The sequence below is a fragment of the Larimichthys crocea genome, chromosome XVIII, assembly GCF_000972845.2.
Source record: "Larimichthys crocea isolate SSNF chromosome XVIII, L_crocea_2.0, whole genome shotgun sequence".
NCBI classification, from domain to species: Eukaryota; Metazoa; Chordata; class Actinopteri; family Sciaenidae; genus Larimichthys; species Larimichthys crocea.
In genome coordinates this window covers 13,337,289-13,353,995 of record NC_040028.1, presented here as the reverse complement: position 1 = coordinate 13,353,995, position 16,707 = coordinate 13,337,289, and the positions used below count along the sequence as shown (strand labels likewise).

Genomic DNA, 16,707 nt, shown 5'->3' with positions numbered 1-16,707 from the left:
ATGTGGCATCATTTAAAATGATTTCAAATTTCTGTTCTGTGTAGCAGTGGCACAATTTGTCCTTTTTTTAAAAAAATAAAATGGCCAAAAATACTGGTACCCCTGCATTTTTGTCATATAATGGACTACTTGCAATTACAAATACTTACAAAAAAAGCCAAATCTAGGACTACTTGCAATTACAAATACTTACAAAAAAAGCCAAATCTAGGACATTTTACAAAAAACTCCAAACCAAACACAGAACACAGTCCTTACAGTGAAATATCGTGGAGGTTTACTAATGTTTTGGGGTTGCTTTGCTACTTCAGGTACTGGATGTCTTGACCGTATGCATGGCATTATAAAAACCTAAAGGCTACCAAAGAATTCTGGGGCGCAATGTACGGCTTAGTGTCAGAATGCGGGATCTCCGTCAGAGGTTATGGGTCTTACAGCAGGACAATGACCCAAAGCATACTTCAAAAAGCACCCAGAAATGGTCTGACAGAGCACTGAATGAGTTCTGAAGTGGTGAAATTCACAGATGGTTACAGGAAGAAAGGAGTTCAGTTATTTTTTCTAAAAGGGTGTGCTACCAAATATTATGTTCTGAGTGCCAATAATTTTGTTTCGAGTTTTGTGTAAAACATCTTACATTTGGCTTTTTTTACTCCACTTTTCTGTGTTGCTTCAGTGCAAACAGAAGAAATAAACATGAAAATGCCAAAGCATTTGTACATTCACAACATTTTTTGGGGAGAAATGGTGTATTTTGTGAAAGAAATGCAGGGGTGCCAATATTTTAGCCGTGACTGTATATTAAACCTGGCTTCAAATGCATGCAACACCTGATTATTATCCGGAGCTATACCTATCATGTACTGTTGAAACAGCCTTCTACGGGCTGTGCCTCTCAACAGCATCATCTTATCATTGGTGCTTTTAGCACATGTGTAAAAGCCTGGAATCAAAAAGAGGATCAACAGCTGCAAAATTACAAAATTCTTTCCCTACATTTTAAAATCCAATATTTTTTTCCCTTCTTCCACCAGGTCTTTTCATCTCAGTTCTATACTAGACCTGCTGTTGTTTTGTGCAAGCTACAAGCTGATGAACCTCAACAAAGGGTTCTTATGTGACGCTGCTGATAATAACGCCAAGGCATAGTGGCAGTAAATGAGTGTAACTCACAAAAGGCAATCTGTATCTCCTCAATTGGAACAAAAACCAAAAAAATGCAGCAGCGGTGCAGTCACACAGCCAGTGCAATTCATGTAGACCTGTGAACATACAATTCCTTTGAGAGATCAATAGTTTTGTGTCAGACAAAAAAGAACATTGCTCCGGGCCAAAATGAGGAGAGTAAGCAATCTAGGGAGTGTCAATCTGGAGGTTGCTGTAGTGAACAAAGACTGCAGTGAGTTGTGTGATTACCTCAAGATCAGTCATTTAGAGAAACTTATCTGAGATATGTTCGGGCAAAGGATGATACAGAGAACCTCATCGGTGATTCACCCAGTCAAGAACACTTGACTTCATCAGTGGACATCCAAGGACAGCCAATCACTGTTTACCAGCTTCCACCCTCCTGATTACAACTCCTGCTCCCCAATGACCAGGTCCTCTGCGTGTGCTGTTGACGATGGCAGTGATTATAGTGATAATGATCATGATGACAGTGATGGTGATGAGTATTAACAGGCCAGTTGGGGGGAGATCTCCCAGGGCTGGGTTAAAAACGACAGCGCAGCGCCGCGCCAGACGCACACACACCGCTCCTTTGACATCATGTCACATTGGGAGCAGATTATCTCCTCTTCCTCTTGTCCTCCTTTTCTGTTTTCCCCTCCGTTGACAACCTACCGCCACACTGCTTCAGACAGCCATTCACAGGTGACAGCCTCTCTGACTCTGCCTGCCTCCATCATGCTCACACTCTCACTTTCCTACTTTTCCCTCTACTCGCCACCCTCCCCTATCTGAGCGTTTTGTCTTTCCCCTGTATATCTGAGCACTCTCCTTCACCTGTATTCCTCCCCTCTGGATCTGTCTCACTCTTTCCCTCTCACACTTGTTCTGCTCCCCCATGGGGTAATTGCTCGGAGCCAGGCTTCCATTTTTATGACTATAATCGAGGCCAGAATGCTTATGCCTGTAGATTTCTCCTTGCCTGTGTCACAGTGGCAGCACTAGGGAGAGGAAGGCAGATAAGACCCAGAGGAGTGGAGAAAATCACCAGTCGATTGTAATTAGAGTCCTTATTTCGCCTATGGAGGTGGAACAGACACTATCGCCTGCAGAGAGACTTCAACCTTTCTGCTGTGGAAATGCATAATGGCAAAAACACTTCCTTGAAGCTTTGCCTTGGCCCCAACTATTAACTCCTTAAGCTGGGTCACTAAGACAAAGATGACATTGGTTTCATTAAAACATGACAGAGGCTTGCATCGGTATCTCAAGTGGGTAATATTTTAGCCAGCTCATCAAGCCTTTAAGAGGGTGCTGGAGATGTAGCACTCAAAGCAAGGTCAACTCATGGGCTTTGCAAGCACCGCTGGAGCCTGAGTGTGTCTGTGCCTGATTCAGATGAAAACCGGGTCACAGAGTGTAACACCAGTGTGCCATGGAGAAAGCAGGAGGGAGACAGATTTTTCATGTGTAATGGACTCCAACAAAGTGGGAAAATTCCACTGTGGTGCTTTCTGGGAGGCAGTGTGTTGAAACACCATAGGACGGCGCGCCTAAAATGCCTTTTTTGCCGATCGTGTGGTACAGATAGGCATGTCCAGGCACAGCTAATAACAGCATTACTCTGAGGGCAAAGCCTCGTAATGGAGGAGGAAGGGAGACACACCAAAAACGTTTCTAGCGTTTCTAACACAGAAAGGATAAAAGAACTAAAATCAACTTTCTTTTCTGACCCTGTCTGAAACTCTGGCTGTAAACATATCAAAACTACCAGCCAAATAAAAGGCAGTAAATTTGAACTGGGCTTCTGATCCTGATCCTTTCTAACAGAGAAACTCAGAAATACAGAAATACAAATACAGAAATGTGGCAAGTGTGCATCTGATGACAAAAATGGTTCATTAGTAGAAAACTGGCTCTGGAAAACGGCTTAATACGTTGATATGGATGCACCAATACAACAGTTTTTAGTGTTTTGGTTGTATGTTTATTCCAGTTCCTTGGTCAATAAATTGTTGAAACCATTTAATTTCAAATTAAGTTAAGAGCGTTTAACACGTCAGCTGTACTTCCCAGGTTTACTCTCGAACATTATGTGAGCTGTCAGGAAGACACAAGCACACTGATCACCTAACATCCCTCCCACTCTTTCCGCTCCCCCAGCCTACTGTTTCTGTAACACAAACATAACTAAAATAGGCATACTGAGAAGCCCTCAAAGACGTGTGTGTACATTAAGGACTGCTTGGTGTTGACGCAACCAAAAGGGCCCCCTATTCCTCTCCTGGGACATGCGGTTGGAAGCAGAGATGAGGGCAGATTGATCAATGAGATGATCTTTAAAGACCTGATCTCACACTCATTGACGCCTTCTATGTGGTTGCTACACAGGCTCCCTTACTAGACAACCTAAGGGCTCCAGTATATTTGTTTCAAAATCGAATCTGGCTTGTTCTTGAAGGGATGCTGGTGCTGGGTGCAACTTCCAGGATACTCCAAGATCTGCAGCCGATAAAAATCATCTTATGTACATTATGTGAGTGAATGGAAATGCCAGAAATAATTTAACAAATAAATAATGTTTCCTTAGCAATAATGATGCAACTTTTCTGCACCACTGCCACTTACTGGATCTCGTGTATCAAGAACTACCCCTAGTTTAAAAAGGTACCTGGTGGGGTTTTCTTGTAATCAAACACAAGGTTTACCTTCAGTGTTTACTCTTCAGAATGAATTGTGTGTATCCTTGAGGCCTGACAAACGTGCTGATTGTTTCAGTATTTCAAATCCTGCATTGTTCACAAGCTTGCAGTATCCCTCGTCCTACTGCAGTATCACGCCTCTTTCAACGTTGCCATCAGCAATTGTCAATCAGTGGAATAGCCTTATGAGCATGCTCGCACAAAATGGGCACCCACTTGTAGAAACATTGATCCATAGTTCTACTAGTGGTCAAGAACTCCATATCGCACCCCGTTTTAGGTAGGCAGAACAAAAACACAAACGTTTCTGCACAACTGACTCTATGAAACTATCACCAACATTCTTTAAAGGCATGTCAGTTTGTCGGGTTGATAACGTACCTCTGACACACTATTTGTTTTCTACCCCTTTGATGCACTCGGAAGTACAAAAAAAAACTAACCACCTTCAGTCAGTGCATGAATACACCACAAGCAACAACAATTAAAAGCAATGTAAATGAATATGATTGCCCAGTTTTACCCAGGTAGTGGAAATGTATAAAATGTAGTGTAATAAAAGGCACTGAAAAAGATATTTAATTCATTGTTGCCAAGGTAAACATGACAATTAATTGTAATATGAGTCTGAGGTCTTAATATTAATCGCTTGCTATACATTTGAAGAAAGCTACTCTAAAAAAAAAAAACTACTTGGCTTTAAGACAGTTACAAAGTTATCTCAGCCTTTAACTAATGTTGATGTATCGTGTGGTTTTCCACTCCAAATATTTACATAACTGTAGCTGTTGGACTTTGATTTGCATTTGGAAACTCACTTTACATTTGCATATTGTTTGGGTAGTCACATTATCTCAAAACAAACTAAGAATGGATAAAAAGAATTCAAGCCGATTCGCTTGAAGATTGATCTTTAAAGCCTTTTTCTGAAGCTATTCCACACATTCAAGTCATACTGTCGACATCCAGCTCGTCAATGTAGGTTCTTCCAAAAGGCGAACTGGAAGTGCCAAAACTGCAGTTCCTCGAGCAACCACTTGAGGCTGGCTACAGCACAAGTCAATCTGCATAAGCCCCCCATGTTAAAATGTTAAAAACTTCACAGCAGAAATAAACATGTTTACAGCCTGGTACAAACCCATTTGTGGTCTCTATAGCTATTTTCCATGTTCATGACAACTGTACTGTGGCTGAATTTCAATATAACTCACATGTTCAAGTTATATTTAGGCTTAAAGTTATGCATAATTAAGCCCACTTTCGGATTAGCCAGGAGGCGGCAGATGCAGGACTGCCAATATCCCGCCAAGCCACCAAACTCTGAGCTTTAGAACGGCTCTTCAGAAACCTGCAAAGATACTACTTCCATGTTTCATTCTGTCTCTGGGTTCTTCAAACTGAATATATTTAAGCACTCTAGAGACGTTTCCTAATCAGGCAGTGATAATGGTATTTTTTATATGCATGTAAATACACACAGTGTTAGCACAGACAAAGGGCAGTCAACCGTTTTATTAATTGAACAGCTGTAAACTGCTGATGGCCAAGTCGTTAAAAGCCATTTGATTGAATGTGGTCATCAACACGCTTCAGCATCAGTGAACGCTACACTGAACCTGAACCGCTACTTGTACACAGGCACACTGGATACAAGCATGAGCTAAAAGCACTAGAATGAAATATCTTAATGTAAAATTAAGCGGTATCCAGGTCTCCAGTTGTTTCCAACACTAGGGGCCAGGTTACACTTGAAAATAACTAGTTAATGTGAAGTGTTGGAAGGCAAAAGTGTCAATAGTTTTTCTGAACAACCTCAATGTGGGGTGAACAGTCTACTAGAAGGCTTTTTTAAAAAAAATATGAAACAAGAGAGCTTGGGAGAGAAGTTCAAACCCTGTTTATTTTCTCTCCTCTGCACAGCTGCAAACCTCAATGGTTTCAGAAAGTTTGGCCACATTTGTTGGATGCAGCTCCAATTTCCCAACGTATCAGTTCAGTTAATAACGTTAATCCAAATTCTGGTCCAAAGACATTTTCAAGGAGTGCACAACATCATAGCAAATTCTGATTTATGTTCAGAGAAATATTTTGGACAAGAGGGATGTGTAAATTGAAAACAAGGCATGTTTATAGTATTGTGATACAATTCCTTTGGGAATTGATCAATAATAACACTGATATATCACCCTGTTGTATTCCCAACCTGCCCTTTTTTTGCATCACGAAAGCAAACCAGATTTACAGCAGAGATGATACATTTTCTGTGAGTCATAAGTATAAAAAAGCTACAAAAACAGGCTGTCACATTCAGGGTGATAACATACTGTTGTCGTGACTCTATATTGAAGCAGGAGCTGACATCCAGTCAGGCAGTATCTGACATGTAATGTCAGAAGCCATTAAATCAATCAGACGTTCATTGAATCACCTTAACGGCTTATTATTTTTAGTGTTAACAGATAGTCCAAGAGAGAACCTTTAATATTTAGCATCAAATTCAATTTTCGCATGCATTAAAAAAGTGCTTCCTACTGCAATTTACAATAAACAGGGCCATCTTCTTGCTTAGATTATGTTTTCAGTAACAGAAAGTGATAAGAAAAAACAGCTGGTGATTGTACAGCCAGTTCTTCAATTTAAATAGAGAAAATAGGGAAATCATCATGACCAAGAATAATAACAACAGGAATAAAAAACATTGTTTTGATGTTTGTGCTGAAAATTGTAATTTGCTAACAATAACAATACCAAAAAAAACTAAAAACACAAGAAAGTAAAATACTCTGACACATCAGAGCACCAAGAATGCTGAATCTACAAAATTTCTGGATGAGAGTCACAGCCTCCCACTGATTCAATTACCCTTAAGATGAAACAGTTAAGAAGAAAATTTTATTTTAATAACATAATAAATACCGAAGAGGTGAAATTTGCAAAGTTAATTCTGAATTACGAAGAATTAGGTTATGCGGCTGAGCCAGGATTGAAAAATAGCATGTGTGATTCGTCAAAGCAAGTTCGGAATCTGCAGAAAGAAAAACATTGACATTTAAACACTTAAATGAGGTCTGTAATAAACCATTATGGATGTGACATCCAGATGGTGGATCAGTGCTATTAAGAGGCAGAGAGGAAAGACGGGACTCTAATAAGCAAGAGCTGCAGCACAGCAGAACCAAATCCTCAAATTAATGACAAGAAGACTGGGGCTTGTTAGGAGAGGGAAGAGAGAGGGAAGACAAGTCCAAGCAAATGAACACACAGGGAGAACGCAATCATAGTATGTGGGTGAATCGGTCCTTGTTTGGGCATCTGGGCAAAGCCCGTGCAGCTGTAACCACAGCAGTGACAGAAGCTAAAGTTCAGTAAGAGGAAAAAGACAAACAACAAAATGAAGGAAGGCAGGGAGTGAACAAGACAAGTGAACGGTGGAAACGAAAGCATAAAAGACAGTAGGAGCCATAGAGTAAAAACTTACCAAACACCCAGTCATCCTAAGCCCCAGCCCTAACTGCTACCACAGCTCTAGCACAGCAGACTTGCATGTTTACATCGACAGCAAGATCCCTCGAAGGTCTGCCTCTCAACAATCACAGGAAAACCTCACGCAAAAGCAGAGGAAAGGGATAAAAAAAGGGAAAAAAAAAAAAAAAAAAAAAAAAACCCACACTCACACACTCGCACACACAAGCCCAGTCTATGACCTCCTCCATATTTTCACTTCACTTTCACTCACCCTCTGATTTGCCTCTCCAACTCTGTTAAATACTGAGGACAGCGATCATTTTACAGTCTCTGCTCTTTAGCAGGAATCCCCTCTGAGGCATATCTCCAGCCATTCGCTCTGAAAGCAACAGCTCAAGGCAGGCTACTCGCTCTTCCTGCTTGCCTGCATGGAGATCTGCTCTAACCGGACGAGCCACTGAGGAATACTCTGGGGAAGGAAGTGACATCGACAGGTGCTCCCTCCTTCCTTCCTTTCTTCCTTCCTTCCTTTCTCGTGTAAACAATGCCCACTTTCCTGTGGTAAGTCTAAATGGTGCTTCTGTGAGTCATTCGTTAATAAATACCATAGAACGCGTTTAGTTCGCTTCATTTCAAACGTGTCACCCGCGGAAAAAGAAAGGTATGTGAGATGTCACAGGAGGGAATTAACATCATTAATAACGAGCGAAATCTCTTTAGCCCAGTTTGCCCTGTGCTGGATTCCCAGGAATATGGAGGCCTGGAGCGAAGCCAGAAAGGAAAGGAGAGTGTGTGTGTATGTGTGTGTAACAGAAGGGACTCTGGATGAATCACAGAGAGACAGGCATAGATGGAGTGAGTCAGAGGGCATGTCCCTCCACAGGCTCACAAACCCTCAGAGATGATCTTCCTGGTTGTCCATTCATGCAAGCCAGGCCATGACTGCAGGCAATAAACAACCAAAAGCTTATTCCACTTCAATTTTTCCACAGGACAAAAACGATATAAACCACCGACCACCGTTCTGCTATAAACAAATAAAACCTTTTCATCATCCTACCATGCAGAGCGACTTTCTACTTTTGGGCTCTGTGCTGCAGAGGTAAGTTATATGATTAAAGTGACAACAGGGTGCCTGACACAAACTCACAACAACAACAACAAAAAGAGTCCAGAGACGTTGCCCAGTGGATTTCTTCTTAGTCAAATGTGTGAGTCACCAGACAATTTAGTATTCTATAAATGTCACTGTACGTAAACGGTTCATAAAAGCTTTAACAGTGCCATAATATGAGATGTGTAACATGAATCAATGGGCTCTTAGAGCGGAACAAACCGAAGAGACGCAGTACCTGTTCTTTGACGGAGGCCAGGATGTTGTTGGCGGTGTTGTCAGCCTCCATGTTGCGGCCAGTTGAACTGTCGCGGATGGTCAGCAGAAGCCCCTCCTCCGTCACTGGGCTCTGCTCAGGAGCTGGCATTCCTCCTGTGCAGAACACACACACACAAACACACAACATGATCTGGTCACCACAGGCACTCTTCTGAAAAGGAAAGAAAGAAAAAAACCCACAATCCTGTACACACATACCAAACAAACTGTGTGCGTGCATGCGTGCGCAAACACACAACCACTCCCAGATACACACAGGCGGGTGATGAGGAGTGACTATCAATGGTCACACGCCGCCGCCGACACCACCAGCGATACACAAACGCACGCCCACGCATGCCATATGGCACAAAGAGAAAAAGGCTGTCAATGTTTCATGTCTGTGACAGTGCAAATCAACGCCATATGGCCTTGAGACAACACAAGTTAAATAATGATTTGTAATATGTATCTAATACAGTCACATAAAAAAAAATACAACACAAACAGAACAACAGCCAACGACTTTATTGAAGGCGCAAAATAAGAAAAATTAAAATCCTAGCAATGCAAAAGATCCTAAAACACCAAACATGCGTGCACGCAGGTATGCATTACACACATTTGTCTATGAGATCTGTTGGAAAGGTTGAGGGAGATGAGCGAGGGCAGGACTTTGCAAAAAATAAAACAAAAACCGAAGTGAGCAGCCCAACAGAACTGATAAGGTGTTCCTGTCTCCTTCGCTCTCTCTGGCCTCTTGTCTAGGATTGAAATGAGAAAGTAGAACGAATAGTTATGGTCTCATTATATCTGTTGACAGGGAGTGTCAAGGGAAATGCTGCTCAAGGTGGATCCATATTTACTAGAAGGAGCCTGTTGAGCCAGACAGGGCAGCAGCTAAAAGCTGCGACGGCTGCCTCACAGCTCAAGTCTGCAGTCGGCAGTAGACAAAAGAAAGGGGTCTAATAACACAGGAGGTATGTGACTTTAGGGAAACGGGGGATTTTTACTATGACTTTTACAGCCTCGGAGATCCACTGCTGCTGTCATCTCCAAGATACGAACATAAAAGACATATCCCGCTTGTTTGTTTCTGCACACGTAGCGTGACTCGCATGATATACTGGACTCGGTCAAGGTGATGCATGTTGTGGTGAGATGACGCCTTTACGTGTGAATATGTAGAGTATTAGCTGCTAAAGCCACCATGAAATAACCATATGGTAATTAACAAAATAGCCCCGCCGTCAGCAACCGAACACTCCCTCCATTAAAGCGTGTATTATGGTATTCTTAATCCACATTGGCAGCCTGAGGGTGACCTGATATACAGTAGCTCCAGTAAATGAGTCAATTTCGGGGCCGACAGACATCATTTTAAAAGGGTTAATATACTGTCATTTGAAAGCACACACTGACACACACGTTCACACACACACACACACACACACACACACACACACACACACACACACACACACACACACACACACACACACACAAGCAAGGAATCATTTAGCCCAGGCTGACAGCCAGTTTGTGTGAGCTGGTTTGGATTGTTTACAGTGAGAACATAAAAGTTTTTGGCCAGGGATGAGGCAGTTGGAGAAGAGGGGGCATGAAGAACGTGGGAGGTCCCACCAGACATTTGGATGAAATGCAACCCTGAGGTATTCTGGGAGCCTGTCACCGAGGCAGCGTGAGCATTTCAAGGTGTCTGAGGCTGAACCAAGCCATGCGCCAGCCTTGGTGTTAAATGACAGATACAGTTTTTACTACAACAGAGTATGTTAGTCCGCACAGGATATTTCATGTACCCCCCCCCCCTCCCTCCTCTGTCAGTCTCCCAAATTCCTTTCCTGCTCATTCATAGTGTTGCAACACATAGTCCTGACTACCGCCCACCTCCACTGCAGCCTTTGAATCAAGGACATGGCACTTGATTCCCAGAAAACACAGCAACAGGAAACGGGAAAAGCTGTTTGAATGTGACGAGCTCCTCCTCCCTGACTTCAGAACAAACACAGATGGGGGGGGGGCGACTGACTGCAGCTTTTAAAATTGACAGAAGTTGCCAAGCCGGTCTCTCTTCTTTCTTTTGTCCTTCTCACATCAGGACAAAAGAAAAGTGTGCAGCTACGGAAGGTAGACGCAGTTATCACCATTATTTAAATCACCACAGATTAAGTATAAAATGGGCCTCGTCCTGCCTTCCTGTAACCTTTCCTTTATGTGATAAAAACAGGTCTTTCATTACAAAAAACAACAACTTACTACCCCTGTCACAAAAAAAGAAAATTCCTCACGCTTTGACCACAATCTGTGTATATAATCTGTCCAAATGAATATTTCTCAGCAGTCTAAACTTGACTGTCGGAAAGTGCAAACTAAGCAGACTGTAGGAAATAGAACCACAGAAAAGACAACATACAAAAAGGAAAGGGAACCCTGTTGAAGGCACCATTAAGCAAAGAAAAACCATGATGTGTATCCGAGCCTACCTCTGAAATTCCCCATTTTATCAGGTCCAGAATGATTTCACTCTGCCTGAGCTTGTGGGAGTTCTCAGCAGCTTTGGGTTAGGAGTGAAGAAGACGACGATGCTGCTGCTGCTGCTGTTGCTGCTGTTGCTGCCAACCTACTACACGGCTGACTGGTTCTTCAGCATTTTTCTTTGTGTTTCCCTCGGAATGCTGAGAGGAAAAATAACCTCACTGAACTGCCTGGCGGTTAAAAACTGTGCTATGTCCAACTCTTAAGACAGTGTGAAGAGCAAGCACAAGGCTGAGAATTAGGTGAGGAGCTAAGGAGGCAAGCCTGGTCTGGGCAGCTTTCAGGGCTGTCATTAGGTTAATACCTAAGGACCATACTGTGTAGTTCCCACAGAGTAAAGATGACCTCATGCTGGAGGCAACAAAGAGACAAACTTGTGTCTAATTATTACCATTATGGTTGTTTCCCTTGACTAAGCAGAAAATAAAAACACACAAGACACCATGACAAGACGTTAGAACAAAACTTGGTTTCTTTCAGTGACAGATCTGTCCAACTATTCAACATGGAACACTCTTACGAGACACTCTTTTAAGTCAAAGCTAAATCTCCCCTTTAAAGTATCCTAATCCTCAATGTCTCCAAGTCTGCCAAGAAAAGTCTTAGTCTGACCCCACCCTGACTCATCACGTGATCTGATGTGACCTCAGACTCCGGCCACTCCTCTGAGCGTCTTACACAACCCCCTCTTTCCATGACTCCCAATTAAAGCAGTTTATGGAAGGAAGGGAAAGGAAATGGAAGTATTAGTGCAACATGTTATGAAAATCTGACTAACTCCGTGTCAAATCTCAGCTTAGAAAACTATGTTTCTGAAGGGAATAATGCTCAACAGAGACAGATCTACTTGCCCCAGATCCAAATACTGCCTTTGTGCATCAATTTCGTCTACAGACATGAATTCATCACTCCTCTGATCCCTCTGAAAGCCACCTGTGCCATGTGTCACCTTCCCCAAGGAGCACTGCAGCAGCAAATATAATAACAGCCGTCGCGCTGGCTACGTTTACATGCACGCAGGAAACCAGGTTACCGGGAGAAATCAGGTTAAAGCAGAGAAGCAGAGGACGCGTTTACATGCTCCTCAATAAAACAATTATTGTAACACCTGTGTTTACATGCATCTGGTCAGTAAAAACATTCCTCCCAGGGCATATTTTCAGTCAAGACTGCATTATTTAAACCTACTGGTATTGGTAATATTGGTGAGAGGACAGGCTGTAGAGTGGAAGGGCACATAGTGTCCTTGAGTGTATTCATGTCATCAGAATTTCACGAATGTCCAGCACTTTAATGGTTAAAACCTATTTAGACTTATTTATTTCAGTTTCTGTTTTAGACTGACCTTCAATATGATTTTTTTTTTATTCAAGGGCGCACCACGATGAGTAATACTCTCTCCTTTCATGCTGCTGCACAGTTGTCACACTGATATGACCAGTCTGAGGTCTGTCATGCCATCATGCTTATAAAAACACTGTTGGAAACCTGCTTGAACGCGCAGACGGCAGAGAAATTAGGTTTAGCCAGTGTTAAACTACTCTCTCCTAATCCCTCATTGCTTACATGACATTTAGGTTACTGCAGAAATCCGACAGTAACAAGGTGACTGATGTGTTCCTTTATTTTTCAAGTTAACTTCAAGAAGAGATTAGCTGCCGGCACCGTTGCATTTAGTCTTCCTCTAAGCCAAAAGATCCATTGTCCGCCAGTCAGCAGAAAGAAGATTTGTCTTCAGAACGCTGAGTGACACCAGGTCACAGACATTCAACATAGACAAATGGAGATGAGCTGAGAAATAATTATACATTAGCCTGAATTTCAACTGCAGGGAGTCTTGGAGAAGCAGAGGTTCAAATGCTGACATGCCATGAAATCTACAGCAGAAACAGAACTGAGAGCTGCTTAAGGAACCCACAACAGGCCACATCTACCTCTTATCTACTGCACCTTCAAGTTACAGCTCATTACCATCTTTCAAAAACCCCTTTTGAGTTCCACGTACCAAAACCGGGAAAGTGAAATCACAAAATACCTTCTCGTAAGAGCTACATTGTCTGCAATAAGCTAATAAATATTTCATCATGTAGAAAGCTTAGCATCCCATTAAACCTCTAAGTCTCAGGCATATTATGCACCCACCAGGATGTCTGAAGCATGAAGTGGTCAAACAAACGTATACATGATTGTATCTAGCCTGCACTGACCTAGAAGAGTGCAACCACGAGGGCACAGAGTGAAGACATTGTGCAGGTTTTTATCCGAACGGAAGACCAAATTAGATATTCACTGATTAACTTCAATTTGTGCAGGATGATGTGGTGTGTTTTTTAATGAAAACCCACATGCTCTCAGGCACATGGTTGCTTACAACTTATCTCGAGTGACCCAGCAGCATTATGTAGCATGTGAAATCTTTGTGGGGAGAAATAAAATCTTTTTTTTTTTTGTTTTTTTACTAATCTCTCAGCAGCTGCAAAAATGTCCCTAAAGACCCACAATGCTTAATTGCTTCTTTCAAACAGCATATTTGACGTCGCTGAATAAAATAAAAATTTGTGGTCAAGTATAATTTATCAGAATAATAATAATGATAATATTTCAGCCTCAGTAAATCCCTAGAATGAAGACAGAGGTAGGAAAAAAACAGCAGCTCGAAAAGCTTACACAACAGGAGCATTATGTTTTCATAGCAAGTCACTGAATTCAGAAACTATTTCTGAAATCCCCTAATGCACACACCACTAGGCTAAACATGTGGTTGAGAAGTGCTGACTGAACCCCAGACGAAGTGACTGCTCTGAGCTGAGAATGTGCGGAACACAAATACACAAACGGTCCTATACATACTGCACGTCACAGATTAACCTTAAACCTCGCATGGTACACCGTTAAGTACCCGCGTACTGTGACTTTTTAGCACTGCAGGTGACACACGTGCAACATTCTTTTGAGGAGGGTGACGAATTCTTGGTGGGCACGCGATGGACAAGCCAGCAGCAAAAACAGAAAAAAAGTTATTATTAGATCTCTAGATGTTTCACTTTCTGCTGCACTCGACTGCTGAAAACGCTTTTGCTCATTTTGACACACCCAACGGCGAAAGGAATGCCTCCTTTTTTTCCAGAGCAGTTTCAGTCTCACATGCACACACAATCACTCTATCAATCATTACCCTGAATAAACTCCAGAGAATGGCGTAGCCCCCTTTAAATAGACACATACCTGTTCTTCTGTTGATAGAGGATTAAACGCGGTGAGAAGTGCGGACAAGTGGGGTTGAGACAACGCTGACAGCATCTGTGGACATTTAAAGTAAACCATTCGGAAGCTGGACCCAGGCCTATATCACACCTTTGGACGTCACCCCAGACAAATGTTGCAATAACCTGGAGGCCTATCAGTGCATGTGTATCCACAGGGCAGGGCTTGGCTCTGAGTAAAAGGCAGGAAACACAGTCATTTTACAGTCTATGAACAACACAATAACACACACACACACACTCAGACTAATGCCACACAGCGCATGGATACTCCCTGAGCTGCACTTTATCTCACAAGATATGTTTACCCAAAGAGGACATGAGGAAGATGACTGCAGACCAAATAATCCATGTTTACGCTGTGCAGCAGTAAAAACACAAGATTAACTTTCCGTGAACAACTTCCTACAACAATCATTCACCCACTAAAGCATTTCCACATAACAATACCTCAACTAAGAGGGAGCAGAGAGGCTCTACCGAGGACTCATCAGCTGCTTCCAACATGTCACCAACCCTAATATGTTGTGACAGAGCAGGGCATAAATTATTCTGATTGCATGTAAATCCCTTAAATAGAATCAGAGTTTCTGCCAGACATCCTGTCACACACGGCCAGACGAATACATTTAACACCCTCATGGCTTTCTGCATACAATTACATCGCAAAGACAACGACTACAGCAGCAATGCTTCCAGAGAAGGAATTATAGCATGATGTTCTGTAGATCTCCAGGAGAAGTAAGACAAAACTCTTTCCCTGTGTAACAGATGAGGCACAAGATTTTATGCATTAAGATGACTGACGTTCATATTTGCACCTCGACGAACAGTTCAGTCACAAAAATGTGTTTAATCAATGCCGCTGTGTTATCAACCCCTACGCACTCATGACACATTTGCTGTGTCAAATATTTCCCCCACTCCGGCGAGCATATCGCATGTTATGAAATGATCATGTTTGGATTCGAGGGGGTTCTTTGAGAGAAATACCGAACAGACCATCCCAATGGCAAACTTTGAGAAGGGGAATTAACATAACAAACGTTCTGATATTGGCAGCGTCCTGGCTCTCTCACTGCGAGGTGTCTCTCTGAGGTGAGTAAACTCAGCTCACTCAGCACCTTCTATTAAGACTGATCACAGTAAGAGATGAACTGCTCCCAGAAAAACAATCAATCACAAAGCTATGAATTGTATAAATTTAGCTGAGCTGACTGAATCTTCATAAAAAAAGATGATGGCTTTTATATTACATGACATTAATGAACATTTCATGAGCAGGAGAGAGAAGAATAAAGATTAGAACGTCACCACCTATCCATTTTCTTGTCTACTTGTGTTCTTGTGTTGGCAGGGAGCTCAACTTCTTTTGACTCTCAAAATGTGATCCTGTTACAAATAGCAAGTTTTTATTCCATTTTTTAATGGAAAATACTCCAAAAGACACTGGACATATTTACCAGCTGTCACAGTGAAGGCTGGTATTGTTTTAACCTCAGGCATGTGAGTGTGTGTCATCATAGCACTATGTGCTCCTGGAGACACCTACTGCAGTGGGAACAACCACTGAGGCGATTTTCAGTAGTTTGACAGGTATTTATATGTCTGTCTGTTCTGACATGTTGATATTCACACGGATGGTGAGATCCCATTGCAATGTGTGCTCCAGCTGAGCTATACGACTTTATTTCATCATGGAAAAGGCATGTAAAACAATTGAATATGCTGAAACCTAAGGAGTCTTCAGTTAGTTACTATCCCTAAATAAAATATATGACGATATATCGATTAGCACTCTAAGTATCTAGGGGTGCATAATTTGACAGTTTTATATCCAGATTGTCATCTGAGGGAATCCACAATTTACTTTTCAGCAATTTTATAAAAATACTGCCGTTCCTGTTCATACAAAGAGAAATAAACGGAGGGAGTTAGTCTGTTTGCAGTAAAGTGTAGGCTTGTGCTTGTTTGTGGGGGGAAAAAGAAAGAAAAGCAAGGTGAGCAGATTCAAGTTGTTTGTGTGTAAACACTCAAATAAGGTGGAGAATGGTGACATTAAAAATAACCTAATATGGTAATGCATTCAAATAAAATATAACACCCACCCCTGTTACACTGTCATTGTGTGGGAAATACTATTTTGTGTGTCTAGGACATGTATTATATTTAGTGTTGC

The 16,707-nt window shown here is 42.0% G+C and overlaps 1 protein-coding gene across 8 annotated transcripts in view; it reads right to left on the bottom strand.

The window, feature by feature from the left end:
• Positions 1-16,707, bottom strand: part of pkp4 (plakophilin 4) — a 77,284-nt gene that overhangs the window by 51,372 nt on the left and 9,205 nt on the right. For 3 of the 8 annotated variants that reach the window (XM_019259834.2, XM_019259837.2, XM_019259840.2), the window contains exons 1-2: positions 8,929-8,965; positions 8,690-8,823 (exon numbers count right to left, since the gene is read on the bottom strand). In XM_019259834.2, coding sequence (XP_019115379.2) covers positions 8,690-8,823; positions 8,929-8,950 — 156 coding nt within the window. In that variant the 5' untranslated portion in view covers positions 8,951-8,965. Of the gene's footprint in view, positions 1-7,350; positions 7,489-8,689; positions 8,824-8,928; positions 8,966-11,213; positions 11,294-14,490; positions 14,631-16,707 lie in introns of those variants that run through there. The other 5 variants (XM_019259839.2, XM_019259836.2, XM_019259835.2 and 2 more) reach the window with 5 other exon arrangements.